Source organism: Belonocnema kinseyi, chromosome 1 (assembly GCF_010883055.1).
Source record: "Belonocnema kinseyi isolate 2016_QV_RU_SX_M_011 chromosome 1, B_treatae_v1, whole genome shotgun sequence".
In the NCBI taxonomy this organism is placed as follows: domain Eukaryota; kingdom Metazoa; phylum Arthropoda; class Insecta; order Hymenoptera; family Cynipidae; genus Belonocnema; species Belonocnema kinseyi.
The window spans coordinates 20,573,779-20,591,187 of record NC_046657.1 but is presented as its reverse complement, the minus strand read 5'-3'; the positions used below and the strand labels follow the sequence as shown (position 1 = coordinate 20,591,187).

Below are 17,409 nucleotides of genomic sequence, written 5' to 3'. Positions count from 1 at the left end.
TGTTTTATGGTAATTTGAAAATGAATTTTATATCCAAACAAAATTATCTACTTTTTTTTATCTATACAACATGCACGAGCAACGCAGCAGTTTCCCATTTTTGTTTGTTTGATTCGCAGATTTAGGGATCTCAGTCGATATCTAGGGATAAATAAGGTTCGAGTTGGGGATAAACCGTTCCGCCCATCTGGCAACACTGTCGAACCAAGCCACATTTCTTCTGGAAGATCTGAACACGTTTGGTCTCACTTCGTCAAAAGGTCAGTTTCGTTAGTAAATCGACGCCCTTTTAGCTGTTTTTCTGCTTCCGGAAACAAACTAAAGTCACAGGGAGCAAGATCTGGACTGTAAGAAGGGTGATCTAGAATAGTGAGTCCAGATTTGACCAAAAAAGCTACTGTGACCTTCGCTCTGTGAGCCAGTGCATTGTCGTGGTGGAATAGCCAGATGCTGAGACGAGATTTCGGCCTGATGTTTTTCAGTTGGTTTGTGACTTGGGGTAAACATACCTGAGTGTACCAGGAAGAGGTGACTGTACGCTGGTTTTCCCGTACGACCCTATCCACAATGCCGCGTTTCCCAAAGAATACTGCAATCATTTTTTTGTTTACAGATCGAGACTTCCGCACCTCCACTGGAGCATCCTCATCCTCAAACAGTCATATTTTGTTTTATGATTTTGTTTGAACGTCGTAATAATACAGCCAGGTTTCGTCACCTGTTATAATACTATTTACATCCCGAAAAGGTCCCGATTCAAATCTTTTCAGTATTTTTTGGCACCACTTTACTCTCGCTGCCATTTGCTCTTCGGTCAAAGCATGTGGTTTCCATAGAGTACTAACCTTCCTAAAATGTAAATGTTCATGCAGAATTCGAGGGACTGCTGGTGCACTAATGTGTAACATTTGCTCTATCTTCCGGTACATGATTCTTCTATTATCCCCTTTCGAACTGTTTGTACCATCGAAAAATTGCTGTGCGATGCGGACAATCCTTACCCAATACCGGAGACATTTCCTCAAAACTTCGTTCTACACTTAAACCGCGAGAAAAGTTGTATCGAATTATCGCACGATATTCTTCCTTTGCCCATGACGCCATTTCTCAATCGTTCGTAGTGCCCTACGTACAAATGTGAACTTGTTTTTAAAACAGATCAAGATAGCCGTCGAAAAAGGCGAAGGTCACGTTCTAGTTCGAGAAATGACGCATGCTCTCCTGGAATTTCGGAGGGTCATAAAGGTATGTATCTCTGAAAAATTCATAAAGGTGGTTTTTGACTCCTTAGAGGCGAGTGATGCCTACAGAGCTAACTCTCTAGGCGGGTTGAGAGCTAGACAGCCCCTCTGGTGGAATGCAGCATGCGATGTAGAAAGGGAAGTTAAAAACCAGCTAAGAAGGATTAAACACCAGTCTTTTAGGGCTTTTTGCCAGTCTCTAGAACCATTTGATGGACTGACTAAAATCTGGTGAACAATAAATTCCCTAGCCACTAGGACCGAGGATCCACACACGGGGGTGGTCACATACCCGGACTCTCCAGCAATTATGAGCTTGCAGGACGAGCTGGTTTTATAGGAATTATAGGAATTATAGGACAGCCTTTTTTGAACAAATTTATTAAATATTTAATTACACCCGACTACCTAGTAGTAGAAAACAAAAAAAAAAAACCCGTTAATAAGAGAAGGAAACTATTTGCAGAATAAAACAATGACAATATGCAAAATTTTAGTAAATGAAAGAGACCAAGACATTTGGGTAAAGAATCATGACGCCATACCCGACGGAATTTACCAGATACAGAACGGACAAGTTAGAGTTCCATATTTCAATTATCACAAACATCCGGTTAAAATACCAGACACTATCAAGTACGATAAGCTAATGACTTCACGATCAGTTCCAAATTCCACAGAAACAAGCGACGCACACAATGTGTCAAACGGAAACTATCAGCGAGTAACCGAAGTACTGAGAAATACGAACCTTAGTCATCTCGAACCACATGTGAAGGATGATATCATGAAACTGATGGCGATTTACCAGGAAGTCTTTTCACTGCCCCACGAGCCCCTTCCATGCACCAATCTAACGGAGCATGAGATCATATTAAACTGAGGCAAGACTATTAATTTACGTTCACACAAACTACCACAAAAACATCACGAGTTCTCTTTAGAAGAAACACAGGAATTATTGAAGAAAGGGATTATTAGGCATTCGCAATCTCCTTTCAATTCACCACTCTGGGTTGTACCTAAAAAAGGGAATAAACTTCGAATGGTCATTGACTATTGACAAATTAACAAAGAAACCGATCAAGAAGCCTACCCACTTTCTTTGATAGATGATTTATTAGACCAACTCGGTAAAGCCAGACCCTTCTCAGTATGCGACATGAGTGCTGGCTTTCACCAAATTCCTATGGAGGAAGGAAGTAAAAAGTATACAGCAGTCTCAACTACTCAAGGACACTCCGAATATAATAGAAGGCCTTTCGGTTTAAAGAACGCCCCCGCTACATTCCAACGCTTAATGGATAACGCTTTCAGAGGACTGGTCGGGAAGAGCTGCTTTGCATATATCGACGATATCGTCATATTTGGTAACACACTCGAATAGCACAACAGAAATTTACAACTAGTATTACAAAGAGTTAGGACTCCGACTAGAGCCCACAAAATGCGAGTACTAAAAGCCCGAATTGGAATACTTAGGTCACCTAATTACAGCCGATGGAGTGAAACCTAACCCCGCAAAGATTGAGGCAATTAAAAATTTCAAGAACTTGAAAACAGTAAAGGACGTACAAAGCTTCTTAGGCCTTGCAGGATACTATCGCAAATTTATTTAAAAAATTTCCAGTATTGCAAGACCTTTAACTCGTTTAACTCAGAAGGAAATGATTTTCGACTGGACACCAGACTGTGAGAAAGCATTCTATGATTTGCGTCATGCTTTGACAACAGCTCCTGTGTTAAGATTCCCAAACTTTGAGGAACAGTTTACTCTAAACACTGATGCCTCCAATCATGGCTTGGGCGCTGTACTCTCTCAAAATGGTCACCCCTGTCTTTTCATTTCCCGCACGTTAAACAAAGCTGAAGAAAACTATACTACTTCAGTAAAGGAACTGTTAGCGATAGTTTGGATCATGAAAAGGCTACGCCAATACCTTCTCGGCAAAACCTTCAAAATACAAACGGACCACAAAGCGTTAGTATGGTTACACAACGTCAAGGATCCAAGTTCGAGACTCCTACGGTGGAGACTACGCATGGAGGAATATAAATATGAAATAGAATACGTCAAGGGTAAAGAGAATAAAGTTGCTGATTGTTTATCACGTCTTTTTCCATTAAATCTCGACGATTGCATAAAGGACGCAGGCATTACTGACGAACAATTAACACTATATACGAAAAATACACTAATTGGAAAAACGATCCAAAAGACTCAGGCAAAATTAAAGTTAAATCAAACGCGACAGGCAAACTTTCGAAAGAGATAAATAAAGACAAACTAGGCCCATATAAAAAAAAGAATGGCTATCACAATTAATATAAATATCAACAAAATTACGAGACAAAGAATATACGATCTTGCGGATAGCCATAAACGACCCATTAATAACCTCTTTGGAGAAAGAAACTATACGAACAATGATAGAATACATCTCAACGATGTATGCAGAAGAAAACTTTCATCTATGTTTAATAACATTAGAGAACTCACTAAAGAAAAACGAAAATCCATAATGGAAGAAGCTCACAAAGGTCATCTCGGAGAACATAAGGCATAAGACATAAGAAATTGAGACTGAAAAGACACAAAAGAGGATAGACAGTAACATAGTTCGAAAAAATCCAATATACAAACAGGGGCAAATGATTAAATTATTAAACAACAGCAAACGAAACAAATTAGACCCTAGCTGGAAAGGTCCGTATAAAATCGTGAAAGTATTAGACAACAATAATCTTGAAATTAAAATCGGCAACAAATTAGTCAGAGTCCATCTTGATAATACAATGCCTTTTGTGTTAGATGAGGACCCTGATCCTACTCCTGGCACTAGTCACGACGAAGACAACTAATTTTACTGCAAAACTAATTCAAGGAAACTTATTCATAGAAGAAATTGCGAGGATACACATGTACCATGATACTTGGAAACTCATAATTGGAATAAATATGACTTCGACCACAAGCAGAATCGCTACTATCAGTAAAACCATCAGTTTAATTGAAACAGCATGCAATAGGAAGTGAACGCCACAACAAGAAATTAAACTCTTAGAAAATCGTTTCAACCATCTATTACAAAAGGAAAACATATTAAAAAAAGCTTTTCGCTAAACAAAGAACTAAAAGGGGACTCATAAACATATATCAAAAACGCTATTCGGAACATTATCTAACTCTGATTTAACTGAAATTAACAATGAATTCGACAAAATATATAGCGATAATAAACAATTAGCCGAAGTAATGACAAACCACACCAAGATCCTTAAATTGATCTTAGACTCATCATCTACTAATGCCAGAGTGCCTAAAGAAGAAAAAGATTTGGCCAGGGATATGGCTAACAATGTTAACAGGAATGCACGGGATAGTTGTATAAATTCCAAATTATTCACAGCCGCAATAATGATCGACGAAACAACCGAAGACATGAACACAACTATAGACGCGATAGCAGATGGTAAACACGGCATCCCTCATCCTCAGATCCTAACACCAGCAATCTTGAAACAAGCTATATAAGATTTTGAATATTCTCATAAGATAAGATACCACTTTGATAATGACGAAGAGAATTATCAACATTTGCTCGACATTAGCGAAATAAAAGTAGGTATTATCAAAGGACTATTTACCTATATCATACAAATACCTGTCCTAGAAAAAGTTGAAGGATCCTTCCAAACAATATTATTCCGATTCCAGAAGAAATTCACAAAATCCACATGTCCCTAATCCCTAACCATGACTATATAATCAAATACAAAGACTCGTATATCCCGACGGACCTACAAACGATACAACGTTGTAAAGAGATCGACAAATATAGAATTTGCAGAAGAAACCAACCAAATATTATGTTGTACGACACCGATACTTGCGAAGCCAGTATACTAAATCATAAGGAAAACACTAGATGTAACCACTTTCCATACCTGCTACATACTGAAACCTTTATACCCTTACAAACCGGATATATTGTAATACCTACGAAAAAATTCAATTTGGATATATTATGTGAAAGCGATTTGGAAACATTAGCGATCGATGTAGCCACCATAATAACCGGTAGTAACTGTAAATTATACAACGACCACGATATATTGGAATTAAATTCAGATACAGAGATAAGATACAGAGACAAATTCAGATACACAAACTTGTTTTAATGTAACTTACGATGCAAATTTTAATGTTAACGACGTCAGTCACTTAAAAACAAAATTATTACAACTGCCCAAGCAAATTAATAATAACGAACTTCGCCAAACACGAATTAGCTTGGATGACGCAGAAAATATTCTCTCCAATATAGCCAAAGATAGACGCCTCCGTACTTGGAAAGAAACTAGCCTAGAATACTTACAGTATGCAGGATATATAGCACTAGCTTTGGGATTGCTCTATACTTAAACATAGCAGGGTTAAATTTTAAGGGACTAAAATTAATTTAAAGAAAATGTTGTTACGCATGCCTATCTTGATACCCCTACCCCTACCTATAGCATATATAAGCCGACACCGCTCGCCGCTCGAGCAGATCTATCTTTTACCGTGTACGCTACTCCTGTATAATGAAACGGAATAAATCAGACGATTAGGGTAATTCTGATCGTCTTCCTTTTTAAAAACCTAACTGTGTGTTTTAGAGCGTAACAGTTGATAGTTTCATAGAAAAAAATTCTAAATGCTATATTTGTACCTTCGTTCCTGACGTAGGCATTCTTGAAAAACTTTTTGTTCAAATTTAAGAACATTGTGATGACTTTTTGAGAATAAACATTTTATAAAATATATTTATTTCCCCCTTTTTTACTAAAGAAATAAAGAATATTTGTACGTCCAAAATAATTAAAAGGGATCACTTTGAAGGTTTTGTCGATAACGGATATTTTCTACATGATAGTGACCTTTATCTAGGATCGAAACAGTGGCCATTTTTATTTAGGACGTTTAATAATATTATATAATTCATTATTTTTTTAGCATAAATAATCACGATATGCGAGCAATATGCGTATCACTTAATGACTCATGACATGCGAGGGACATGGACATAGGATGTCGTAAAGTTGTCGTAAATTTGTCGTAACGATGTCGTAAAGACCTCGCCAAACTTTGTGCCTACTGGGATGCGACTCAACCGATGGTACATATGTCTGAGCGGGTGAGTTCATTCTGTGCGTGTTGATCGCTGCGGCGTGTGTGCGTAATGCGTCGCATATTGCTCACATTTTGTTATCTGGGTAAGGAAAGCTCTAAGGAAAGCATTTCGACTCTCTACAGGTCTCCATTGGAGCTCAAGTTCTAAATGACAACAACTTTTAATTGAGCCGCAACTTTAGTGAACCCCCAGTTTTTTCTGTATGCTGACGTTTTGTGAACATTGCAGTTCAGTTCTTCAGAGCTAACCTGTAGAGTGAGTCTAAGAAGTAAGTGCAGTTCAGCCCTGAATAAGTGAGCTGCAATGTTTACGAAACGTCGGCAATATTCGTAGTTTTGGATATGATTGGCACTAGAAAAACCTCCTTTTCATTATAATAAATTCTCTTTAAAGCATTGAATCTATTTGTAAAGCTTTGTTTCCCGTTCTTCCTACTCATTGCAATCCTACTGAGCAGTATGGCGATAACTTATGTGGCCATTGCTCCCTCGGTACCCCGTAACCCTATTTAAAAACTGAACTAACGGAAGCTGTGTCGGACAGTGAACGTTTTCTGTACCCTCAATGTCTCTTAGCGTGCGCGTCCTAGTTTGCGAAGGGTCCATTTTGCCAGGGTCAGTGACAAAAAGCCCAAACGAACACGGTGTGCCCTCTCCCATGTATTTCGAGAGGGTACTTGTATATTGTGGCAAAATGCAAGACCAGCGCCATCTAGGGGACGTAGTAAGAGCTATTGTTTACAACAACGCCCCCCCCCTCCTTCTCGCCCAAATCTTTAGTTTATGTTCACTTCACTTTCTGAAATAAGTACATGAATAATAATAGCCAATAATACAAACCAAAAATTGAACAAAATCAAATCAACCGTCGATCAAATGCAATCAAATTTTAAAGTCCGTTGAAATCGATCTATCATAGAACGATTCCAACAGACTTTAACATTTGATTGCTACTTCCCAGGCGCAAAAAATGCATAAGTTTTCGATTAATTGGAATAAAACAAGAACCTGTCCATTTTTCGAAAAAATCTCTCGGGTTAGAGTAATACATGGTCTAATTTTCAAGCCTGAGGAAGCGCCTTAAGAGTACTTTGTAGAAGCTCCTTTCGGTTCCTTTGGTCCGCCAGGGATAGATTTTTAGAAATTAGTGAAACATCTGTTTAGGACAACTATAATTTATTACTTATAATTTACACATAAAGAAAGACGAATAATTTTAAATGCATGTTAATGAGAATGATTGATGAAGATGTGCCTCGGTGCTCTCCAATTATCATTGATCCACCTTTATCACAAAAATTCTTGTTTTTTTTAAAATGATATCGCACTGATGACTTAATGAACACCGCAAAAATGAACAATGGCATTGATGAGAGTATCTGTACTATACTAGGAATGATAAAAAAATTCTAAAATTAAATTATTTTTTTAGCGAAATACAAAACAATATAAAAGTTATCAAAATTATACAAAAACTGCGAATGAAATTTGATCAAGAATCGTACCATAGAAATATATATATATTTTTTTACAAAAAGATCCTAGCTAGATAAAACAAATGTGAGCAAAGAAATTTCAATTTCTGTAATTGAACTGAGGTCTGCGCAGTTGCTTTTTGCCCATAGTGGACAAATCAATGGTTTTTCCACTAGGGAGAACAAGTTTGTTTTCTTGGTAGTCTACAAAAGTATTCAAGATGTCATCTTGTTGCTGTTCCTCTTCTTCACATTTATTACCAGTCTCGTACGTGTACTCGCGACGAAGACCATCAGGATCGACGTATCCGTACTTTCCTCGAGTTATGCAGTCGATTCCGATAACTTCCTCTTTGTAAGATCCATCGTCATTCTCGAATCCCCAGACAATGGAACCATCATCTGTTTCCTCCCGATAACGTCTGATCACCTGAAATAGAAGAAAAACCAGGTATACAAAATGTCATATAACGATTACCATAATATTACTTAATTGTTATATAGTTATGTTATAAAATTTACAAAATGGTTATATAACTGTTATATAAGTTAAATAACTGTTATAGATTAGTTACATACGAGTTATATACCGTCATATATTCTTACATCATTGTTGCATGAGTGTTACATAATTCTTACATCAATGGTATATTAAAATTGAATTAACGTTATGTAAATAATAAATACATAATCGTTATATAACTGGTACATAAACTCACATAACTGTAATATAAAACTAATATAAGTATTGCAGGCCTGTAATATGACTGCTATATACCGCCATATAGTCACAATATTGCTTCATGAAAGTTGCATTAATGTTATATGTATATAATAGTCACTTAATCGTTAAGGAACGGTTAGATAAGCTCAAGTAATTGTTATATAAAAATTAAAGAACTCTTATATAACTGTTTCATAATTGTTATATAAAAGGTACAAATAATTATATAACTGTTATATAAGTTACACAACTATTACATACCTGCCAAAAGCCGTTAGATACCGTTATATAATGTCACATCATTGACACATTATAGCCCTGTTACAAAATCGTTATGTACCGACTTACATTGTTACATCATTAATGCATAATTGTTACATAATTGTTAGATTAATGTTGCATATATGTTATGGTAATAATAGTTACATAATCGTTACTTAACTGTTTAAAAAACTAGATTTTTCATGATTTTTAAATTAAGATTGCATAAATGTTAAGTAGATAGAAGTCACACAATCGCTACATAACTGTTATATAACTAATACATAAGAGTCACGTTATTGCATAACAATCGAAAGAAGAATCCTTTTTCGGAAATACACGTATTATTTTTCCAGATGTTACGCATTCAAGTTTTTCAAGGAACTTGTATTATCATATGAGAATAACAGAAATTCTGACGTCTTTTCAGACTCGATGGGGCTATTAATTAAAAAAGTTTATAAATAAATTTTTTTCTGGATTTGTTGTCTTGGAAGTTCTGTGGTTCGATTCCCAGTGGATCGAAGCAGAAGATTTTTTTTCAGAACAAATTTAATCTTAAAAATGTTAAATTCATAGCCCTATCTAGTCTGAAAAGACCTTAAGAGTTTCTGTTCTTCTCTGCTGATAATACAGATTCCTTGAAAAATGTAATACTGTAATATAATGATTCAACGTAATAATGTAATAAAACAAAAGTTACATAATTGTTATATAATTATTACATAAAAGGTACTTAATTGTCATCTGAATGTAACAAAATAGACAAAAATCAATATTTCTGCAATAACTGTTACATTATTGTTATATATCTGTTAAAAACGGGTTGACAACTGTTATATAAAAGTTATATAATTGTTATACAACTGTTGCATAAAAGAAACATAATTGTTATATAATTGTAACACAAAAGTTACATCATTTTTATACAACTCTTGTATATAAGATATATAATTTGTATATAAATATTACATCAAAGTTATATACTTGTTATACAACTTTTACATAGTTGTTACATTATTAGAATATAAAAGTTACACAAAATTTACATATTTGCTATAATGAATGTTACGTCATTTTTATGTGACTGCTGAAAAACTGTGTTGCAACTCTTTAATAAAAGTCACATAATTGTTATGTAACTGTTCAATAAAAGTAACATAAGTGTTATATAACTGTTACACAGAAGTTACATAATTTAAATGAAATGTTACATAAAAGATACATAATTGTTTTTTAATTATTATATCATTTAATAAGTAATAAATAACAGCTAAGCAAAAGTAACATATTTTTTATATGGTTATTACATCACTGTTACAAAAACGTTAAATAATTGCAATAACAAATGTTACATCACTGCTATATAACGGTTCCATAAAAGTTATACTATTATTATAGAAGTGCTACATTACAGTTATATAACCGTTATATAAGTTACAAAACCGCTATATAAGTTACAAAACCGCTAAAAAAATCAAAGTAAATACCTGCGCCACAGGTTTCTTTAACCTGGAAGTGTAATAATCAGTCTCAGCCGTTTGTTTCTGAACAGGAATCTGAGGCCTTGTTCTCTGGTTTGGTCTATTTTCCGGTGCATCATCAACATACTTTTGCTGTTTCACCGGTTTAGACCTGTACTGAATAGCAGTCTGATCGAACGCAGATCGACTCTCCGGAACGTCTTCCGCCACCTTCTGGGACTTCTGTGGCTTAAACCTGAACTGAACTGAAGAGTGATCATGAGATGATCGAGCCTCTGGAACCTCTTCAGTCAATTTCTGTTGCTTCAGCTGCTTGGGTCTATATGGAACTGAAGTATGTTCGAATGCAGATCGACCCTCCGGAATGTCCTCAGTCGCCTTTTGCGGCTTTTGTTTGTGTGGACGATACTGAACCGGGGCGATATTTTGTTCCTGAGTGGGAGTGGGCCTTGTTACAGAAATTGCTGGAAGGGGGCGGTATTGGACCGGGGATGGCTGTGGCGCAGGCGTCACGAGATTACTGGAGGTGGAAGGGAAGCTTGAGACTGCTCCCAAGTTCGATATCACTTCCACGAGATCTTCCTCCCTTTCGTTGTCTTCACTAACTGGTTTTATTTCCGAGTTGGAATTTTGTTGCGACTGAACTTCTTCACTGTCACTAGTGACGGCTTTGGATAGGGCTTGAGGCCGAAGTCCCCGTCCTCCTCCACCTGGAGTGAAGAGTGAAACGTCTGAGGTGATTTCTGATGACGTCGTTGGACGTGACCTTGAAAAAAATAGAGACGAGTTTCACTTTTCTAATGTAGAATCAGCTCCATCCACTTTTCTACTATTGACTTCGCTCCACTCATTTACCCACTGCTTACTTGATTCTAAACACTTCCACACTATGTATTTAATTCCATCCACTTCCCTTCTATCGGCTTTACTCCACCCACTTTCTCACTATCTATTTGGCTTCACCTATTTTCCCAGTATTGATTTAGCTCCACTCACTTTCCCGTTATTGACTTTGCTCCACCCACTTCCTTCAATGTCAATTTGGCTCAACCCACTTCTCCAGTTTTAGCTTTGCTCCAACCCCTTTCCCACTACTGACTTGGTTCCACCCACTTTCCCACTAATCACTAGGCTCCACCTAGTTCTTTGCTATTGATTTAGTTCTACCTACTCCTCCACTATTCTCTTCGCTCCACCCACTTGCACTCTATTGACTTTGTTCCACCCACTTGTCCAGTCTTGACAGTGCTCTACCCACTTTCCCACTATTGATTTGTCTCCAGTTATTTTCCCACTGTTGATTCAGCTGCACCCACTTCCTCACTATTGACTTTGCTACACAAACTTCCCTTATTGTTGATTTGGCTCCACGCACTTCCACACTATTGACTTTGCTCCATCCTTTTTCCTAATATTTATTTAGCTATATCTATTTTCCCACTATTGATTTAGATCCACCCACTTCCCCACTGTTGACTTTGATCTACCCACTTTCCCACTATTGATTTGGCTCAACCCCCTTTCCCACTATTGAGTTTGTTGCACCCACTTTCCCCAATGTTGATTAAGCTCCACCTACTTCCCCACTAATGACTTTCCTGCATCTACTTTCCCACTATTGGTTTGGTTTCACCAACTTCTTTACGATTGACTTAGCTCCACCCAATCCCCTATAAGCTTCACACACTTTCTCCCTATATTGCAAATATGGTGATTTTTCACAAAAATAGGGAAATAATAGGGGGTTGATTTCCAAAAATAAAATTGATGGATTTACTATACATTAAATTCAATATGACATGCTTGAAATTTCTAAGATTTCATGATATTGCAACTTCGAATAAAATAGTTCTTTTTTCAAGCAAGAAAGATTTTCTACCAAAAGATATGAATTCTCAATTCAAAAAGACGAATTTTTAATCAAAGAGTTGCATTCACAACAAAAAATAATTCAATTTTTAGCCAAATAGTTGAATTGTTAACCTAAAATTTTCAATTAAAAAACTTGTTAACAAAAAATGCAATAGTTAAGTTTACAGTTTAAAAAATGAATTTTAAAGACAAAAAAAAAGATTCAAAGCAATAGTTTAATTTCTAAACAAAGAAGTGATTTAAAAAAAAATGAATTTTAATAAAATGGTTCAACTTGCAACTAGGGTTTTCAACCAAAAAGAATTTTTAAACAAAAAGATAAAATTTTAACCAAGTAGTTAAATTTTAACTAAAATGTTAATTTTCTACCAAATAGATCAATTTTCAACGAAAAAGTTAATTTTCTACCAAATAGATTATTTTTCAACCCAAAAGTTAATTTTCTACTAAATAGATAAATTTTGAAATAAATACTTCAATTTTCTATCAAATTATTGAGTTTTCAAGACAAAAAGACAAATTCGCTACAAAATAATTTTTCAAAACAACGAGGTGAATCTTTAAAATGGTTCAACTTTTAATAAAGAAATAGTTTAATTTCTAAAAAAAGCTAAATTTTCTACCTAAATAGTTTAATTTTGAGCCAAAAAGATAAAATTTCAACGAAAAAGATGAATTTTTAACCAAACAGTTTAATTTTCTAACAAATAGTTAAATTTTCGAAAATCATTAATAATTAAATTTCTAACCAAAGAGGTTTCTAACCAAGAGGTGAAACTCATAAAAATTAATTTTTAATAAGATAGTTTACCTTTCAGCTGTGTGGTTGCATTTTCAACCAAAAATATGGATTCTAACAAAATAGTTAAATTTTCAATTAAAAAGATGAGCTTCTAACAAAAAAATTAATTGTCTATCAAATGTTTAAATTTTCAAATCAATAGTTTGATTTTTTACTAAATGGTTGATTTTACAACTGAGTAGTTGAATTCAACGAAAAAGGTAAATTCTCAACGAAACTTGTAATAGTTGATATTTCTACTAAAAAATATTTTAATTTTAAATGAAAAACTTTTTAAAAAACAATTGAACTCAACCAAACAAGATGAATTTTAAGAAAATAGTTGAAACATCAACTAAAAGCTAAATTTTCAACCAAATAGATCTTCAACCAAAAAGACCAAAAAAGATTAAATTTCTACTCAAATAGTCGACTTAACGACCAACAAAGATTACTTAAAAAAGTAGTTAAATTTTCAACTAAATAGTTGAATTTTTAAGCAAAAAAGATTAAAATTTTAATTGAAAACTGGGTGAACAAGATTTCTTTAAAAAAAAGTGGTATAGGAAACAGAGTGGGAAGTCTGCAATATAAAAATGATTTTCTAATAAAAAAAGGATATACAAAGGCCACGTCTCTTTCTGGGCGTGGCCACTAGCAACGCCCAGACTACCCCCATATACTCGCGATCCGCCCTTCCTTGCTTCACCAGATCCAACCAGTGTCAACTCCACGCCCACTTAAAAATTTTCTCCTTCTTAGAGTATTGGTAAACAATTGGAATTTAAAAATAAAGAAAAATTTGCAATATTCAAGAGGGTTTTTTGTCTCTAAATATGAAGAATTTCACCACTTACTTTAGGGGTATTGGCCTTCTGAATCTCTGATTGACAAAAACTGATTGTGCTGTGGGTGTGATACGAGGAGTTTGTGGTTTAAATCGCCTCGGTGCATTTGTTCCTCTGTGTGGTACATTCTCGTCGGAAAATTGTGCCAAGGCGCAGCCAGCAGCACAAATCAATAACTGAAAAATTAAAAACGCATGTTTAGTTATTTCTGTGTAAAAATTGAAAGTAAATAGTACTTAGAATAATAAAACCTGAAAAAAACTTTAGAAAAAATCACGCCTATGCTGGGACTGAAACCCAGGTCTTTCGACTGCAGGTCAATTACTAAGCTTCGAAAAAGAGTTCAAATGAACCAAAAAAGTTGAATTCTCAACAAATACTTAACAGTTAATATTTCAAGCAAAGAAGACTTTAATTATTATTAAAAAAGAGTTCAAATAAAAAATAATTTTATTTTAATTCAAACACAGTTAAATCCAAACAAAAAGACAAATTTTCAACAAAACAGTTGAATTTTCAGCTAGAAAGTATGAATTTTCTCTCAAGAAGTGAATTATTAACTAAATAGTTAAATTTGAAATTAAAAAAGAGTTCAAATAAATAAAAAAGATGAATACTCTCTCCGATTAATGTTATAGTTGACATTCCAACTAAAATGATTTTAGCTTTAATTAAAAAATTGTTTAATTTAAACAAAAAGAAGATTTTTTAACAAAACAGTTAAATTTCAATCAGAAAATCAGGGTATATTCTAAGGATTTTTTAAAACTGCCCGACCTTAAGGAACCTTTTAGAAATTCCCATTTTTTGTTAGAACTGCCAATTTTGGTATAACTGCCCGTTAGAATATACCAGTACAATACTGGTACTCTGCACAAAATACAGATTTTGGACCAAAAATTCATTTTTTAACTAAATAGTATACTTTCGAATAAAATAATAATATTGTCAACAGAATAGTTAAATTGTAACCCACATAAGAGTATATTTAAACTAAAATATATACATTTTTAATCAATTAGTTGAATTTTGAACTAAAAGAGATTTGAATATTTTAATTAAAAAACAGTTGGATTGAACCAAAAAAGACGGATTTTCAACAAAATAGTTGAATTTTCGACCAAGAAGTTAATTAATAACTAAATAATTGAATTTTTAATCAAATTTACAATATAGTCGTTAAATTTGTAGCCGAATAGTTAAATATTTAAAATCAAAAAGATACATTTTTAACCAAATATTTGAATTAAAAAAAAAGAATATTTTAATTTTAATTCAAAAAGAGTTAAAATTGAGTAAAAGAGATGAATTCTCAACAAATAATGTAATAGTAGATATTTCAACAAAAAAGATTTAAATTTAAATTTAAAAACAGTTGAATTAAATAAAAAATACGACTTTATAACAAAACAGTTGAATTTAAGACCAAAAAGTTATTTTAAAAAAAGATATTTTTTTATTTCATTTCAAAAAGGTTGAGTTCTACCAAAAAGACGAATTTTTAATAAAAAAGTCAAATGATTGATCAAACACACTTGTAAGACAGAGTCATCCACTTTCACTTCTGTGTAATCCACTTGTAATCCGCTTTTAATACAAGTAATCAACTTGTAATTTTGAGTAATCCGATTGTAATTCAGAGTGATACATCTGTAACCCAGAGTGACTCCATTTTAGCCTGTAGTAATTAATTTATATTCTGGAATAATCCACTTCTAATGCAAGGTATTGTCAAATAATCCACTCGTAATTCAGGTTGATAATTCAGAGTAAATCAGGTTATTCGCACCAATCCCAGTATGTCAGAGTAATCCACTTACAATCCAAGGTAATTCACTTCAATGCGAAGTAATTCATTGGACTAATTCTAGAATTCCGGAGTAATCCTTTTGTAATCAGAATTCATCCACTGGTAATACGAAGTAATCAACTTTTAATCAGGGGTTATCCACAAGTAATGCGAGGTAATCCACTTGTAAATCAGAGTAATCCCCTTGCAATTTATATACTAATTCGTAGTAATTCTGTAGATTTGCAGCTATCCCAGTATTCCGGGGTAATAAAATTGTAATCTGAATTAATCCTCTTGTAATTCGGAGTAATCCAATTACAATCTCGAGTAATCCACACTAATCCACTGTTATCCAGAGTTAGCCACTTGCAATCCAAATAATTTGAAATATTTCAGATAATCCATGTAATCTTGTAATCCATGTAATTCAATTAATGTAATTAATTAAGGGACTATACTTAAATTAAGTAACACCGAAAGGGGGCAGGGGGCCGAGACATTCTTTCGTAGAAAAATTACTTGTTTAATTGTAATATTTTAGTATTGAAAAGAGGACTAAATTCCTTTCTGGATGAAAATTCCACAATCATAAAAAAGATTTTTTTTTAAACTAAAAAATTAATCTGTATCTATCTCGAATAAAAATTCAGCTGCTTCGTTAAAAATTAAACTATTTTTCTTTAAATTTATCCTTTTTAGTTAAAAAATATCGTCTTTTTTATTGGAAATTTAATTCCTTTGGTAGAAAATTATTTTTGGTTGAAAATTCATATTTTGATTTTGCAAAATTAACTGGAATGTTTTTTGGATGAAAATTCAACTATTTTCTTTAAAAAGTAGTTTCTTTTTGTTTTAAATAAAAATTCATCTGTTTTAAGAGAAATTTAATTTTTTTATGAATGTATGACTATTTGGTAGAGAATTACACAATTTTGTTAAAAAGTGATCCTTTTTGGTTAAAAATTCGACTTTTTGGATTTAAAATTTAATTTTTACGCAGAAACTTATTTCTTGTTCAAACATTGATATTTTGATCTTGAAAAGTCAACTGAAATCTCTCTTAACAGAATTCAAATTATTTTGTTTGAAAGATTTGGTTGAATAGTTTGTCAAGAAAGCGTGTTAAAAGTTTAATTATTTTGTTTGAAATTAATTTTCTTAAATGTAAACTTCAACTACTTGGGTAAAAGTTAAACCACTAAAGTTAACTGAAAATGTAACTTTTCGATTATTAGATTTATCTTTTTTTTCACTTTCATGAAAAATGAATTGTTTACTGAAAAGTCCTATTTTTTGTTTGAAGATTCAATTTTTGTAAAGAAAATTCGCCTTTTGGCTTTAAGGTTCAACAATTTATATAAATTTTCATTTTTTGCTTGAGAACAAAACCTTTACTTGTTGAAAATTCGTCTTTTCCGTTTTAAAATTCGTTTTTTTCGTTTATATAAATTATGACACTTTTTGGGAGCTGTATAATCCCAGTATTCCGAAGAAATATACTTATAATCCAGCCGCATAAACTTGTAATACGAAATAATCCACACATGATCGGAGTAATCCACCTTTAACCTGGAGTAACCTAGTTTTAATCCAGGATTATCTAGAGTAATCCAGTTGTGATCTAGATAATAATTTGACGCAATTAAGATAATCCAAATAACACAGGCCGACAAAATTTGACAAAGGTCCGGAACCAGAGACCAGACCTAGTATACCCGAAGGTTTTTGCTGCGCTGAATCCGAATCCGACCTCAG

General features: G+C 33.6%; 1 protein-coding gene across 1 annotated transcript in view; it reads right to left on the bottom strand.

The window, feature by feature from the left end:
* Window positions 1–7,940: 7,940 nt before the first annotated feature.
* Window positions 7,941–17,409, bottom strand: part of LOC117169850 — a 33,125-nt gene continuing 23,656 nt past the window's right edge. Inside the window, exons 2-4 of the mRNA XM_033356360.1 lie at window positions 13,872–14,038; window positions 10,368–11,127; window positions 7,941–8,322 (exon numbers count right to left, since the gene is read on the bottom strand). Of these exons, the coding sequence (XP_033212251.1) occupies window positions 7,993–8,322; window positions 10,368–11,127; window positions 13,872–14,038 (1,257 nt within the window). The 3' untranslated portion in view covers window positions 7,941–7,992. The remainder of the gene's footprint in view (window positions 8,323–10,367; window positions 11,128–13,871; window positions 14,039–17,409) is intronic.